At 54.1% G+C, this 15,833-nt stretch overlaps 1 protein-coding gene across 2 annotated transcripts; it reads left to right on the top strand.

Moving 5' to 3' along the window:
- The first annotated feature begins 13 nt into the window (after positions 1–13).
- Positions 14–13,672, top strand: ALKBH5 (alkB homolog 5, RNA demethylase). 2 transcript variants are annotated; one of them, XM_005494883.3, is made up of 5 exons: positions 14–323; positions 498–1,317; positions 7,077–7,157; positions 11,338–11,493; positions 13,075–13,671. In XM_005494883.3, exons 2-5 carry the CDS (start codon positions 596–598, stop codon positions 13,256–13,258), a joined length of 1,143 nt encoding a protein of 380 aa, XP_005494940.1. In that variant the 5' UTR covers positions 14–323; positions 498–595; the 3' UTR covers positions 13,259–13,671. The 2 variants fall into 2 exon arrangements, with proteins under 2 accessions (XP_005494940.1, XP_074408678.1); XM_074552577.1 differs by lacking the exon at positions 14–323 and having other exon boundaries at positions 539–1,317; positions 13,075–13,672.
- Positions 13,673–15,833: the final 2,161 nt, after the last annotated feature.

Raw genomic sequence — 15,833 nt, 5'->3', positions numbered from 1 at the left:
CCGTGCGTGCGCGGGAGGGGCGGGGCCGGGGGCGGTGGCGGCGCGTGCGCGGCGGGGCGGGGCGGCCCCGCGGCGATCCGGGATGTCGGGCCGGCTCCTGGTGACGTAGCGGGAAGGGCCGCGCCAGACCCCCGCCCGCCGCCGTCCCCCGGCACGGCACGGGACCCCCCCCACGCCTCCTCCGGTTGTCCCCCGCCATGGGCAGAGCCGCGGCGGTGGGAACGGGCAGGGAGTCCGGGGCCGCCGCTGGGAATGTGCCAGGCCCTGCCGCCGCGTGAGCACCGGCACCGGCAGCGTCGTCCGCGCCCGCCCCGGGCCAAGCCGTGAGTGTGGCGTCCGCCGGGCCGCCCCTGCCCCCGGAGGGAGGGAGAGGGCAGGAGCTCCGTGCGCCGGGAGCAGGGTCCCATCTCCCGAGAAGGGGGGCCGGGAGAGGGTCTGGCGCGGTACCGGGATCCCGTGCTCACCTCCCCGTCCTGCGGGGCTCTCTCTCCCGGCAGGGCGGCGGGTGCCATGAGCAGCAGCTGCGCGTCCCCCGCCGCCGCCCGCCGCCGCCTGCAGCGCCGGGATCGATAGAGGCGGGGGCTGCGGACGCGCCATGGCCGGCAGCGGCTACACGGACCTGCGGGAGAAGCTCAAGTCCATGATGCCCTACCGGGACGGCCACAAAGGCGGCGGCGGCGGCGGCCTCCCGCGGGAGCCCCCCGAACCGCCGTACGAGCGCAAGCGGCGGCACCAGGAGGACTCCGGCTCCGAGCCCAGCGACTACGAGGAGCAGAAGGAGGAGGAGGAAGCTCGGAAAGTGAAGAGCGGCATCCGCCAGCTTCGCCTCTTCAGCGCCGAGGAGTGCGCCAAGATCGAGGCGCGCATCGAGGACGTGGTGTCCCGGGCGGAGAAGGGGCTCTACAAGGAGCACACGGTGGACCGGGCGCCGCTGCGGAACAAGTATTTTTTCGGGGAAGGTTACACGTACGGGTCTCAGCTACAGCGGCGGGGCCCCGGCCAGGAGCGCCTGTACCCGCGGGGGGAGGTGGACGCCATCCCCGAGTGGGTGCACGACCTGGTGATCAGGAAGCTGGTGGAGCACCGGGTGATCCCCGAGGGCTTTGTGAACAGTGCCGTCATCAACGACTACCAGCCGGGGGGCTGCATTGTCTCCCACGTGGACCCCATCCATATCTTTGAGAGGCCCATCGTCTCCGTGTCCTTCTTCAGCGACTCGGCGCTCTGCTTCGGGTGTAAATTCCAGTTCAAGCCCATCCGGGTGTCGGAGCCCGTTCTGTTCCTGCCCGTCAAGAGGGGGAGCGTCACGGTGCTCAGGTAACTCGCCCGCGTTGCCGAGGCCCCGGTTGTGTAACGCGGATCACGAGGCGCACGGATGCGCGCCCCGACGGCGCCTCGGGCTCCATCTCCTCCTCCGGTCGGTGCTCGGGGGCTCGCTGTGCTGGAAGGGGTGAAACAGCGATTTTAGGGGGGTGGTCCTGCCGTTGTTGTGGGTGAGGATTTGGGTGGGTGCCCTCTCCATGGAGCTTGAGGCGAATGCTGTTGGGAGCAGAGCTGAGCTGGCCACTGAGTTCCTGTGAATGGTTAAAGTAACACGATGAGACACAAAATGGATCCTTTGCCCAAGAGTGGTCAGAGCGGAGCAGCTGTAGGGACAGGGCTCCTGGGTCTATTCTTAGCTCGGCCGGTGCTTCTCTGACCTGACCTTAACCGTGGAGAGGAGGTGTGAATGGCCCCGTCCTTCCCAGTCTGTAAACTGGGAGTGCTGAGCCCTCCCCTGCGCTGTGACGATGGGGAGAGCAGAGTGCAGAGCCCCGCGTGATTGTCACTTGGAAGTGCAGCGGGTCACGGGCACAGGAAGGGACTTGGTGTGCGCTGAGGAAGAGCCCTGCAAGGTGGAATGACCTGCCCAAGGTCACGCAGTTGGCCGGCAGTGAGGCTGGGGTTGGCACCGGGGAACGCCTGCTTGCTAATGCCACTGCTGCCCACACAGGTGAGGGGACAGGCAGGTGAGGGGACAGGGCTGGAGCACCGGGATCCTGCTGTCTCCAGCTCCTGGGGAGGGCAGCTGGAAGCCTGGCATTGGTGCTGCCAGTCCCTTGTGTCCCTGAAGGTCAGAGTGCTCCCTGCCAGCAGCAGGGATCGCCAGGGCTGTGCCAGCAGTGCCACCAGCTGTATCCTCCTTTGGGGGGTGGCTTTTTTGGGCTGGTGAAGGTCCAGGCCGGTTTTCCGGGCTCCCAGGCCGTAATTCAATCCCTTGCTTTGGCTTGTAAATTGATCGCTGCAGGGTTCGGGAAGGAATTTTTCCCCCCACAAACACACGGCCTCCTTGACTGGTGCATCAATAATAAATGCCGAGATCTCGCGTCGCTTTTATCTCGGAAAAGCTGCACAAACATTAACTAATCCTTGCTGTACCCCGGTGTTAGGTAACTTGTGTGGATTAGCCAGGGATGAGGGAGGCTGCAGAGGGCGGCGGGAATGGCGCTGAGGACATTTTCTCATTCCCTGGTGGTTTGTCAGGGCTCGGGGGGCAGAGGTCGGGGTGATTTTGTGAAATGGGACCCAAGGGGACCCATCCTGCTCTGTATCTTTTTACTGCAGAGCGAGCTCCATCCCCAGGGATGGACTGCTGGGTGTGAGGCAGCTGCTCTGCTCCCTGACTGCTCTGAGATACCAGGAGGGAAACTTTCTGCCCCAATTTTCCTGCTCCTGGTGCAAACCCCTCTGCTGTCTTTCCTCGTCAGGCCTGGATAAATAGTTGTCCTTGCTTTTACAGCCAGAGGCCTTCTGTTTTTTAAGGACAGTGAGAGTTTTATCCTGCTTGGAAGCATTCTGGCAGAGCTGCTAATGCAGGGTCAGCCTCAAGTCTTGCAGTCAAAGCCTCTTGAAAAACTCTGGAGGAGGATCTGCAGTGGAGGATGGTGGGAGGAAAGAGAGATGCTTTCTCTGCTCCAGGACCAGAGAATGATGTTTTCTTATTCCAGACCCTTGCTCTTCCTTCTCAAAACTGCTTGGAAGAGGCTGCTGGCTCAGGGCTCATGGAATTGGAGTGATGTGTCTCCCAGGGGTGTTTGGGTTGTTGGCAGTGTCACTCAGGTGCTGTAATCAGTTTGTTAATGTAGCTAAAGGAATCCTACAAACAACATGAAGATATCTTGATATCTTTTCCCTCCAAATCCAAGGGCTGCTTTCTGACCCACCCACTGCAGTTTGATCACAGTCAGATGTTCCTCCTTCCAGCAAGTAATAGACTTTAAAACAGGGATTATTTCAAATTTGGTACAGCAGTTAGCAGGTACTTTACACTCACTTATGGGAGATTCTGCCAGAGTGACTGTTGTGTGTTGACAGGATCCTGTCTGGCATCAATTCCTGGCCTCACAGCAGATCCCCTGCTCTCCCATCTCCCCCCAGCAGTCAGCAGGAGCAGGAGAGGTGCAGAGCATGCTCAGGGGTGTGGCACCAAATCCAGCCCTTGGTCGTGACTGAGTCAACTCCCCAAACTTGGCATTTTGTCCTCTGGGTAAACAGCTCCTGGAGGCAGTTACCCTGGAGATGGGCAACGGGCACAGATAGAGGTGGCATGCCTGTAATGTCTGGGATTCAGATCCTGCTGGGTCAGTGGCTGCAGCCTTTCCAGGGAAGCCTTGTGGAAGTCCTGAGGATCTAAAGTAAGCTGTCATGTTCCTGGAATCCCCTTTGACCCCACAGCACTCTCACACTGGCCCCAGATTGCCCCTCTCCCCTTCCTGCTCCTAATTTCACAGCTGCTGAGCCAGAAGGGATTTTGCAGAGGCGCTTTCCCCGTTTCCCTCCCTTGATTTTGTTTGCCTGCCCTGAAGCAGGATGTGGTGTTTGCCAACACTGAACCTGCCTCAGACTGCTTGGAAAGCGTTCAGCCCTCCAATGACAGGTGAGGTGGAACAGGATTCACGTGGCTGGGCTGTGCCCCTCTGCCAGAAGGCAAAGGCTGAGCCACCCCACGACCTGTAATGAGCCCTTTCTCCTCTCTTTTCACATCTGCAGGGAAGATTTGCTCTTGTAGCTTTTGTGATCTAGAACATGACCTTCTCCAGTCCCTTCTTTTCCCACAGCCCTGGGGAGCAGGAGCTCCTGCAGGTTTGTCCCAGTGGCAGTCAGGCCAGCAGGAAGCATCAGCTCAGGGTGTGCTGCTGGATCCCAGTCCTGTGACCCATCAGCTTGTGGGTTTTTCTTGTTTTAACAACAATTTGGTGAGCATCAATCGATAGAAGCGGTGGTAGGGAGATGGAGGAATTTGCCTTTTCATCTGTGCTTTGAGAATGCTTGGGAAAAGGGAAAGGAACAGGGGGTGTGTGGAGCCACCTGAGCTGGGGGTTCCAGGTGGATCCCTGCCCTGCAGCTGCTGTCACAGGAGGCAAATCTCAGCACTGAAATGCCAGGTATGTTGTGTGAGCATTGGGAAGAGTGCAGCTGCAGCTGGAGGAACGAAAGGCACAGGTAACATTTCCCAAGTTCCCAGAGCTTGTGCCTTACAGGCTTCCCTCAGCTGGAGAGTGCTCTGGGTCATCCCCTGGCAGTTTGTAATGGCAGGGGAGTGCTGGGATGTGTGTCCCTCCTGTTGTCTCCAGGCGTGCCTGATGGAAGCGCAATCAGAGCAGGTTGGAGTTGCTGGAGGATGAAGCTCCTTCCTTCCTTCCCAGCTGGAGGGATCTCTGTGCAGCTGTCTGCTCCAAAATAGCCTGATCCCTCAGAGCAGGCTCTGCTGCAGAGGAAGTTCTACGTGTGCCAGTGGTGATGAGGCAGAGATTTGTTCAAGCTTTTCTTGTTAGAGTCTGTAGAACTTCAAGGCTTCCTTTCTGGTGATGTTTGCGCAGAAATATCCACTTTTATCTCTGTGTGAATCAGTTCTGGCTCAGCAGAGGCTCTTCCAGGTGTAAAAAGACTCAGGAGAGAGTTGGGGGTGTAAGGTTTGATAGGTTAGTGTGGAATTGGGGGCTTGTTTTGGGGTAGTGTGTGGAAAACATCAGCACTTCCCCTGTTCTTCTGGAAAACGCTCTGGGATGGAGATGTCACACTCAGGTGTTCTTGTGGGCAGGAATTTATGATTTTCCTTTCCAGATTGTTTTGAGTTTCTTCTCTGGGCAAGAAATGTGTGTGTAGACCCTTGATATCATTATGGGTGTTTTTCTTCAGGGTCTGCCCCTTCACCCATCCTCAGGGCGTGCAGGGCTGGGCAGTGGGTGAGAAGTTCATGCTGGCACGAGGCAGCACAAGTGTGGCACAACCAAATAATCCTTTCATTTCCCTGCCTGTGCAGAGGCACTCCATCACTACATATGGTATAGTGCAGAGTTTTCCACACCAGTTTGGCACTGGGGCAGACTGGTGTTTCCCCCTTATGGTCTCAGACCAGTGTGGTGGGGCTGTTGTTTGATCTGGGACCACAGACTTGCTGGTGCCACTCTGGAAGTGATCTGGAAAGGGTGAGAGGGTGTTCTTGCCTGGCAAGGAGTGAAAAGGAGTGTCCAGGCTGACACCTTGTGGGTCTGGAAGGAGACCTTTCCCTGGTGTTCAGGGTGATGCTGAGGATGCTGTGTTGAATGCTAACGTGGGTGATATTCATGAATTCACTGGAGCTTGACACAGAGATTCCAGGAACATAATAGAGGATCATTACAAGCCCCTTGTTGTGTTCTGCAATGCCTGGAGCACGGTGGGGATGGACACCACCCCTGCTTCGGCTGGTCAGGCCTTGGTCTTGTAGCTGTCCTTGCAGAGCAGTAAATCTGTGTGTGAGGAGGCGTTTCTGGGTGAGTGGGTGGCTTATCTAACCAGATCAAGAAAACCCGGTCCTGTCCCCAGAGAAGACTTGTGTGTGTGAGCTCTGTTCCCTGCTCAGGGTGTCCTGAATAACCTGCCAGCCCCTGACCCTGGCCTGGAAAAGCCTTGTGGGGACACTGGGGCTGCTGATTTCTGCTTCAGGCTGGGCGTGCAGGCTTGAGCAGCTTCACCCAAGGTGTTGCTGCCCTTGCTGGGTGTTTCAGGAAGCTCTGGAGGTGTTCAGCCTCTCTTTAGCCCGTGCTGGATTGCAGAGGGCTCTCGGTGAGCTGACACTCTCCAAACGGCAGGCAGAGGGCAGCCCCAGCGCTGGGATGTGCTGCTCACACCCTTGCCGTGATGGGATGTGCTCCCAGCACGGTTTGTGTGTCACAGCAGGTCTGGTGGCTGCTCTCCATGGACACACCGGGATTTCACCTGCTCTGATTTCACCTGGAGACAAAGCAGCCATCAGGAAATGCTCCAGTGTGTGGTGGGAAGCTGGGGCTGTCCTTGGCCGTGGCTTTTCTCCAGCCTGCTGAAAATGTGGAGTATCTGGAATTATTTCACACAGTGAAATACTGCTGCTGACAACAGCCACTGCTTGAGCCTGGCTTTTCCTCAGCCCAGGGAGCTGCTTCACCCTGTTACAGAGGAGTGCAGCTTGGTTTGCAGGTCTGAATTTGTAGGTTACCCCACGAGTGCTGGGTTAGGGCTGGTGCTGTTCTTGTGGTGGCTGAGGATGTGCCATCTGATGGGGAGGATGATGAGCAGGAAAAGGGGGTGAGAGGCTCAGCTCTGCATGACTGCACCCCTCTGTGACTAAAACACCTCCTTGATGTGTTACGTGTTTGGGTCTGGGTGTGGTGCACACCTGAGCTGTGAGAGATGGCTTTTCTCATAGGCATGTTTGAGATGATGCTTTGGAGGAATGTGCTCATTTGCCCCCCTGTTGCTTTCTAATTTCTTCATAAATTAATTGTCTGAATCTACAGTTTTACATTTGTACATGTTTTATTCACAGTGCTGGAGCAGGTGGCAGTTTCCTCTGAAAAACTGAGTTATGAAACCCCCCAAAACACCCTGACTGTCCCCATTCTTTCCCAATGTTTGTTCTTTCCTGCAAGTCCTGTGTGCCTGGGGGGTGGTGTTTGGGGGAGAAATTCCTGGTGCAAGTTAGGAAGTACTGGCCAAACTGAGTTGTTGAGGCTGGAAACCACTTTCTGCTCGTGCCTGGCATCTCCCTGATGGTGGCTTTTTGTTTCTGTTGTCAGTGGGTATGCGGCCGACGAAATCACACACTGCATTCGACCACAGGACATCAAGGAGAGGAGAGCTGTCATCATCCTCAGAAAGTAAGTGTTGAAGCCCTCCAGACAGCAAGATCAACGTGGATGTGGTGTCAGGATGCTTAAACACTTGAAAACTTGCCTTGCTTGTTAATTTACTGGCTTGATCTCGCACCTTGATTAGGTGTCACTGATGCTCACTTGTGTCGTGCCGTGCCTGGCAGTGGAAGTGGCTGGGACCTGTTCCTGCAGGGAACATCACTTCTTGGCTCTGTGCAGCAGCCCTTTGTTGTAATGTCTGGGCTTGCAAGCCCTGCTGGTGCCCAGACTGGCTTTCCTTTGGCTGTCCAGCTCCAAACACTCAGGGTATCAAACTGTCTTGTTTTGGGCTGTGTGTTCAGGTGTCTGGTCATGTGAGACCCACGTGTGTGAGTTACCTGGATGGTCTTTTGAAGCTGCTGCTTGTGATCAGGAATGTTCTGTGAAGCAGAGGAAGTTTCCTTGGTATCATGGCTGTTGTTTCCTGGGGAGAGAGCGAGACACTGGCCTTGGAGGGAAACATGTAGAGAGTTCAGTGCTCAGTGCAGAGCTTGTCCTTTGAGTGTGTGTTGGGAAGCCAAGCTCCATAAGCTGTTTTAGAAAGGGGCTTCCTGTTCTAGAAAAGCACTCTTGATGGCATTTCATCAATCAATGCTTGTTCCTAAAGCTCTTAAGAAAATGTGAGACAAAGTGAACTAACCCCACCCCAAAGTTCCTCAGTAAAACCTTTTCTGCCTAGAAATGTCCTCTGTTACCAGTCCTTCTACTAGGATACCAAAACATGTGACTGCCACACATTGACCCTTGCTGATTGTGCCTTGAAAGGTGTTGGCAGTAGTTCTGCTGTCAAGAAACATCTTTGTAAATGAAAATACACACTTTGAGTCCTGTAAACCCAGCCAAAACCGTGGGCATTGGTGGCAGGGCTGTGGTTGTGGCCCAGGCTGGCATAAGGCTCGCAGGCAAGAGGTCTGGATCCAGGCTGGATGAGCTTTTGGATGGCTTAGTTGATTTCAAAACAAGTCTGGCAGCATTATGAGGATATGGCACAAAGCCAGTGGAGTGGAGTTGGACATCTGGTTAGAGAAACCCATGGAATGAAGGCAGGAAAAACAGCAGCCCTGAGGCATTTGCCAAGCAAAATCAGACCCAGGGAGGCAGGGTGAGATGTGGCAGGAGATAGAGTGGGATGCAAGGCAGGCTGCAGCCAAAGCACCCCACAGCTGGGTATGGCCCCGTGAGGTGTGGGGTGAGAGGCTCTGATAAGAACTTAGAGCTGTTGTGTTCGTGGTGGTGGAGCAGCCAGGGAAAGGCAGCACCAGTGCTGACAAGGAGGCATCTCCAAGCCTTGGAGCTGCTTTGGTTGGACTTTGGGAAAGAGAAGCTGCCTGTCCTAGGTTGTGGAGCAGTTTTGTGGAAAAGACAGACTCAGATAAATAAGCTAAAGCTGCCCAAACTGGTGCAGGTGTCCAGTGTACCTGTTTAAACTGGCTCTGCCTCTTGCTTTCTCCAGCCTTGGTGAGCTGAGGGTGTTGGATTGTTTCAGTCAAGCCTGGCTGCCCTCAAAGTGCATCAGGGCAAGAAGGGACCTTAAACATCACCTCATTTCAGCCCCTGCCATGGACAAGGACACCTTCCACTAGAGCAGGTTGCTCAGAGCCCTGTCCAACCTGGTGCTTCACTGCTGTCTGAGCAAAGGATTTCTTTCTAATATCCAATGTAAATCTTCCCTCTTTTAGTTTAACACTGGTCCCTCTTGTCTTATGCCCATCTCCCAACGTAAAAAGTTGTTTTCTGTGTTTTTTATAAGCCCCCTTTAAGTCCTGGGAGGAGCAGTGAGGTGTCCCCAGTTGTACCCAGCTGAGCTGCTGCATTCCTGCTGAAGGGACAGAGCCTGCAGCTCTGCTGGCTTTGTTTGCCCATCCACCCTGATTTCTGGGGCCTGATTTGCTTCATGTCAGAGCAGAAGTGTCTCTGCCCATCAGACAGTGAGGGGCTAACCCGACAGACAAACCAGATGAAACCACACCAGGATTTTTCTCTCGAGCAAAGCACAAACCCCCTGGGAATTATTTCTGCGTAGCCTCTGCAGCTGTGGTGAATCCGTGGCGATGTTTGCCAAAGGCTGGGCTGTGATTGCTGCCAATTAGAGCTTATTAATTGCTGCTTATCCCCTGGCCAGGGCAGCCACCTCCCTGTGTCCCCTGCGTGTCCCTGTGTGTGCAGAGTGTGCCCTGTGTGTGCAGAGTGTGCCCTTTGCTGTGCCAGGGTCTCTGCACCAGCGCCGTTCACGCTGCCCGGATCTGCGGCCGTGCCTGGAACAGGCTGTTGTGCAACCAGGAAAGCACCTCCTTCCCCTGCTGGCCTCCTCATAAAACTCCTCTTCCTCTTCTTGGTGGTGAGGATCAGCCCTGAGCTTTCGGATCAGATCAGCTGGATCATGCCAGCTGGAGCTGGGATGTTCAGCTCAGAGTTCTGCCGGAGCCTGCTGCGTCCCAGCGAGTCTGGCTCTGCTCTGAGCATGTTCCCACTGACAGCAGCAGGAGAGCAGAGCTGTGGGAGCTGCAGGAGCAGTGGGGTTCTGCAGGATGCTCCAGAGCTGTGTGGTTACCAAGCAGGTCATAAACACTTCAGTGCTCGTTGTTTCCTGTGTTGGATCACAGGGCTGCCGGGAGCCAGCAGGGTTTGGAAGTGCTTTGAGCCAGAGGAGGGGAGGAATGGTGCTCTCAATTTATGAGATGTTGGGAGAGGTAACGTGGGAGGTGGGTGTAGAAATGAGACCTACTCAACCAGGTCTTGAAAGCAATTTTGGAGGCTTTTGCTGCCATTCTGCTTTCACTCATAAGCAGAGTTTCTCTGTTTGTAGGTATATTATTCTCCATTTTAGTGTCACCTCTCCTTGCACCTGGCCAGAGGGAGCATGGGTGCTGTTCCCTTGCCCTTGCAGTGTGTTGGGGGTTGGTTTGTTAGAATTGCAGCCCTGTGGTTGCTGCTGTATTTGAGAGGTATTTAAACAACCTCCCTTGTCACGGGCAGGATCTGCAGGGCCTTTGGTGTTGAGGCTGGACTGGGTCCAGCCCTGGAGCTCAGAACAGCTCAGGATGGCAGCGTGGAGTAGCACAGGCTCCAACCTGGCAGCTGCCTCTGGAAGTGTTCCTTGTTTCTGGCACGCTGGGCAAACTCAGGCTGCCATGCCCAGCTTTGCCTGTGCCAGACTGGCATCACCCTGATTAGCTGAAGAGGCTCTCCTTGGCAACTGGATGTGCTTCCTAATGGAGGTTTAGATTGGGATTCTCCTGTGGAAACCTCCCTCAGGAGCTGAAGTTCAGCACTGGAGAGCAAGTGATTCTCCCCCTTCATTTTTGCTGCCTCCTCCACCTGTGCATGCCTTCAGTTCTCTTTTGGGATGAGCTGTGCTTGCTCTCCAGCACAGCTTGAGTGTGTGCAGAGCTGCTGGAAGGGATGTATGGAGCAGCTTCTGTTTGCTACGCCTCCTCCTGACTCGTACTTCAACTCCTTGCACTTTGCAGTCAAGCTGAGGAACACCTGACCCCGGGAGATCCGTGGGCAGGAGGGAGTTTCCAGGTGGAAGCAGTTATTACTGTTGCAGGTGATGATGCTTTTGCAGGGCATCTCCCAGCCAGGTGGCTTAACTGGAGCTGTGAGTTATTGCCAGGTGATTTCATGGGATTTCACAGCTGCTGCAGCAGCTCTGCTCCTTCTCCCAGAGCTGGGGTTGCAGTGAGCTCAGCACCTTTTGCCTTCACCTCATGACTGTGTGTCCCTAAGCCAAGGCAGGACAAAGGGCAATGCCTTCAAACTGATAGAGAGTGTTTAAATTAGGTATAAGGAAAAAATCCTTTCCTGTGAGGGTGCTGAGGCCCTGGCACAGGTTGCCCAGAGAAGTTGTGGCTGCTCCATCCTTCAAAGTGTCCAAGGCCAAGGTGGACAAAGCTTGGAGCAGTCTGGTCTAGTGAAAGATGTTCCTGCCTGTGGCAAGGGGTTGGAAATGAGATGATCTTCAAGGTCCCTTCCAACTTAAACCATTCTGTCATTCTGTGAAGTTTCTAGTACCACAAAGCTGCAGTTTGTGCTATGGAATGGGGTATTCCTGCCCCTCCTCCTGAGCTGTGTGGTTGGGGTGGAGGGCTCTGCTGTGATCCTGTAGAAACTCCTTGCAAATTCTCTTCTCTTTCAATATTTGCAGAACAAGACTAGATGCACCTCGATTGGAAACAAAATCCCTGAGTAGCTCTGTGTTGCCACCAGGTTATAACTCTGACCGCCTGTCGGGGAGCAACCGGGACCAGATCCTGAAACCAAAGCGGTCCCATCGCAAAGCAGACCCCGATGCTGCCCACAGGTGAGATCACCTCTCCTAACAGCCCTGTTTGGGATGTTGTCTCTGGATCAGTGCATAGCTGAGGTCCCTGGCCTCAGAACATATGTAAAACCATTTTGATTTGCACCTGCCAGGTGCTTTTTGCAATGCCCAGATCTGTTTTATCAGAATGAGCTCTTTATGCGTTCCTCCCAGACTTGTGGAGGCTGAGCTCTGGCTGTAAGCAGCTTACATTGTTTATCCTGTGAGTGGCATAATGAAGAAGCAATAGATTTGGCTGGCTTTTGATAATGCAGTCGTTCAGAACAATAGTTTCCCTGCAGCTAATCATTTTTGACCTCTATTGCCAAGCAACCTGTGCAGCTGCGTTAAACTATATTATGAAAGCAGTCCTGGGAGGGAACGTGAGGGTTTGCTATCTGGGAAAGGTTAAGGACTTCCTGGGAAGCTTCTCAGGCCTGTTTTGATTCCAGAGCTCTGTGTGTGCATTTTTGTGTGAGAAACCAGAATTGTGGATGTTTAAGCCTGACCTTGAGGGAAGCTCCTTGCTGAGGTTTCAGACAAGCTTGAGCTCTGCTGCAAGGCTTCCCTTAAACACCTTGGTGTGAGCACACTGATGGCTGTGAGTGATGGCCAGCCTGCCAGCTGTCCTGCATATTCCAATTCCAGAGCTTCTTGAGGATCCAGATGGCACTCTCTGCACAATGGGTACAACCCAAAAGTTGACTTGGTCGCAGGGCTTGGCTGCCTCGCAGTCCCAGCCCTGTTTGAACCTGTCCTGGAGGGAGGAGGGTGGGGATGGATTGTTTGTGTGCAGTGTTCATTCACCTGGATGCAGGATGGAGGAGGGTCTGAGGCTGGGCTGCAGATGCAGCTTCCCTGGGTGTCCGATTAGAGGAGCGATCATGCGGGACAAATGTGCACATCCCTCTGAGCTGTTTTTCAGCCTGGTGTGACCTTATCAGGCTGTGGGGGATGGCTTGCCTAGGCTCCTGCAGCAGATGGGTGTGAAAAACATGTTTTTCTTTTTCTCTGGCCTCAGAGGCTCCAGTATAACAGGTAATTCTCATGGATATCGTAGTGGGATCTGTCAGGAACCACTCTGATAAAGTAAGTGGTGTGTGCTGCCCACCAACCCAGTCCTGCTGGAAAGTTATCAGAGGCAGCTCTGCAGAAATAACAATTACACTGTGCTAATATTTGAGAGGACAAAGGATTTTGGAGCTGTGGTGTGATCCTGCACCATAAGGAGCTCAGCTCTGTGCTCTAAATTCTGCTGCAGTAGAGACAGACCCCTCTGCCCAAGGGATTTTTCTTGGGGCCACAAGCTGCAAGTTAAAGAGATTGGCTGGAAGTGTTCTGGTGGAGGTAAAGGCCAGAGCCTTGGGAAGGGAAGGAGCTGGCCCATCATAGCAAAGTTCTCAGCTCCTCTGGGGAGGTGGAACTTGGTGATTTGTTCCTGCTCTGCCAAGTGCCCAGTGCTGGGAGAGCAGTGGGAAAACAGGCAGAGCTGTCAGTGCAGGTAACTGCAGACAGCACCCAGGAGGAACCCCTGGATCCCATCGTGCTGTGCTCTTACTCCTGTTTCCTCCCTCTGCACAGGCCACGGATTCTAGAAATGGATAAGGAGGAGAACAGGCGTTCAGTCCTCTTACCAAAACATAGGAGACGGAGCAACTTCAGCTCTGAGAACTATTGGCGACGGTCGTACGAGTACACGGAGGACTGTGAGGATGAGGAGGAGGACGGCAGCCCCGCCAGGAAGGTTAAAATGAGGCGACACTGAGGATTGCACTTGCCAGGCTCGTGGAGCTGATGAGATTGGCCTCCAGTCTGTGAAAACTTTCTCCTCCCTCTGGCTATCTTCCATCTAGCTTCAGTTTTGGTTTTTCCTTTCAGGCTGAAGAGTAAACAGGAAGGATTTGGTTTTATGAATGGAGGAATGCTGAGACATACGTGAGGATGGAACATGTCCAGTGCACATGGTGTCCTGAGTCGTGGCTCAAGTGGGCATCTCTCCCTTAGGAAGCAGATAAAGTTATGCCAGGTTGTCTGTTGGGATTTCTTTTGAAAACACCAAAAAGTTTAACTCTTTCATTGCGCAAGATTCAAGAATTGTATTTTTGTTTTGATTTTTTTTTTTGTTTGTTTTTCTTTTTTTTTTTTTTGCTTTAACACTTTTCCTTTCCAAATGTTCTAAATATGATGTTTGACCCCAGGGCTGGTGTTCCTTGTTTCACCAAAGGGCTCCTTGGTCTTTTTTACCTGGTGGTTGTCGGGTCTGTTTTAAGGATGCCCTGCAGTAACTGGAAGTTTGAAGCTTTGCAGATCCCTCTTGCTGCGATCAATTTCAAAGGGTTTAGGACATTTTTGTTGCACTTTAGTGTTTTAAATGCCGTAGGTTTCCTTTCCAAACCCTTTTCCCAAGCCAGCATGGGCTCACAGCCCTGTGTCCCTGCGCTGCCCTCTCCAAGAAGAATGTACAAGAGCTCTGGTTTCTCAGTGCTGGTCTGGAGGAGGGAAAGGTGGCCCAGCATTGTCCTGAGATCCATATTGGAATCTCAGGGCTGCCAAGTGAGGGATCACACTGAGCACGTGCTGCTTCCCAGAGCTGGGGATAGCAAGGAGGAGTAGGAGACGCTGTGCTTGTGAGGGTTTGTGCCTTGGGACCCCCCAGAAGAGCCCTTCTCCACTGCCCCTTCCAGGGGGGGAGAGCTGAGTCGGTGCAGCATTGCCAGCACAGTGTCCCATCCTGATGGAGCACGAGCTGCTGTGGCCCTGGGGGAGCTGAGCAGCTCTGTCCCCTCCAAGGCTGGCTCTGGGAGCAGGGACACTGCAGGGCTCCAGGTTGGCCCCAGTTCAGTGCATCCAGCACTGAGGTTGCCTGCTTTCTCCTGGCGTATTCCTGCCTGTGTTCCTGGGGTAGGGAGTTTTCTGGTTGCTACAGGAAATGCTGAGAAGAATCAGGCATTCAGCCCCATGGAGTTGTGATAGAGCATCTGCCATCATCATCATCATCATCCTCCCACCTGGTTTGTGTTAGCCCAGACCAAAGCCTTGGTGTTTGCAAAGTTTGGGGCCCAATGCCATATTTAGAGCTGTACTTTTAAGGAAAACTTCCTCCAGTTGATTCTTTGAACCCAAGTGTTGGCAGTTGTAAGGAGTAGTCTTTATTTTTAAATTTTTACTGCTTTGCCCTCCCTCCAACTGTAGTTTTTCTTAGTGTCGTGTCCCCCACACACTTCATGGTCTGCACGCTTGGCAATAAAAAGATGTAATATATTTTGAAACTTGTTTGCTGCTGTCTTGAGGGGCTCCTGGTCTAAAACAACCACCCCAGGCGTTGTTCCCTGCAGTGCTGATCGAGGCCATCTGGGTCCCACTGTCCTTTTCCTTCCCTGCTGAGTTTCACCTGGTGTTGGGGTTCTGCTCAGGCTGGATCTTGTCACACGAGCTCAGAGGACGTTGCCATCACCTTCAGCTGGCTGTGGGGGTGTTGGTGAGGTCCCCAGTGCCTGGTTTGCCTGGTGAGAGCCCCCACTGGCTCTGTGCTGAGGCACAGCCTCTGAAGGAATGTGGCTTGTCAATCCAGAGACCCAAAAGTTTGTGCTTCTGCTGCTTGTGAAACTTTGGAAATGCCATTTTCATGTAGCATTTGAAGTGTTGTTCCTCACCCCACCAGCTTTCTGCTGCGAATCCAGGCCAGCTCTTGGCTACAAACCCCCTGTTCTGGGCAGCTTGGCATCCCCCTGACAGCAGAACTGCATGCAGGGAGCACAGATCCCTTCTCCTCCTGGTGGCTTCGTGTTTCTGGATCCATCCTGGCCATGCCCTGTTCCTGTCACGGTGCCAGGCTCTGCTGTGGGTGCAGATGGGGACAGAGGTCACTGCCAGAGTCTCAGCTCTGCCCTCTCCCCTCCTGGCTCCCAGTTTTATCCCTCCCTCTCCAATATGGATATTCTACCCTGGTGTCAGAATGAAGCTGGAGCAGCTGGCCTTTCAGAGCAGGACTTCCATGGGATGAGGAGCTGGCTGTGGAAATGCTGAGCTCTTACACCTCCAGCCTGTTCCCAGCCACCACCTCATCCTGCTCCTTGTGCAGGCTGAACATGTGCAAGATTCCTTCCCCAGCTTGTGTTGGTATTCCTGCATGTCCTGCTCGGGAGCTTCCCCCTTTTCCTTGTCCCCATCCATGCAGTGGGTCAGAGCTGGCAGCCGTGGTTGGGGGGACAGGAGGGGCTCCTCTCCAGCCACCATCTGCTCTTGGTTTTTAACCTGACTGCTTGGGGCTTGACACCTTGGAGAGAGAGAAGGGAGCAGGATCCCTCAGGAGAGGAGTCCCCAGCGTGCAGGCAGGGCCA

This window comes from Zonotrichia albicollis, chromosome 16 (assembly GCF_047830755.1).
Source record: "Zonotrichia albicollis isolate bZonAlb1 chromosome 16, bZonAlb1.hap1, whole genome shotgun sequence".
NCBI lineage: Eukaryota > Metazoa > Chordata > Aves > Passeriformes > Passerellidae > Zonotrichia > Zonotrichia albicollis.
The sequence above is the reverse complement of the archived record's forward strand: the minus strand, read 5'-3'. Positions and strand labels throughout refer to the sequence as shown.

Bases quoted from the DNA above. Each gene is read 5' to 3' on its own strand.
- ALKBH5 (XM_074552577.1), top strand. From the start codon at position 596: ATGGCCGGCAGCGGCTACACGGACCTGCGGGAGAAGCTCAAGTCCATG. The intron at 7,158-11,337 runs GTAAGTGTTGAA...CAATATTTGCAG, and splicing joins GCTGTCATCATCCTCAGAAA to AACAAGACTAGATGCACCTC. The intron at 11,494-13,074 runs GTGAGATCACCT...CCCTCTGCACAG, and splicing joins GACCCCGATGCTGCCCACAG to GCCACGGATTCTAGAAATGG.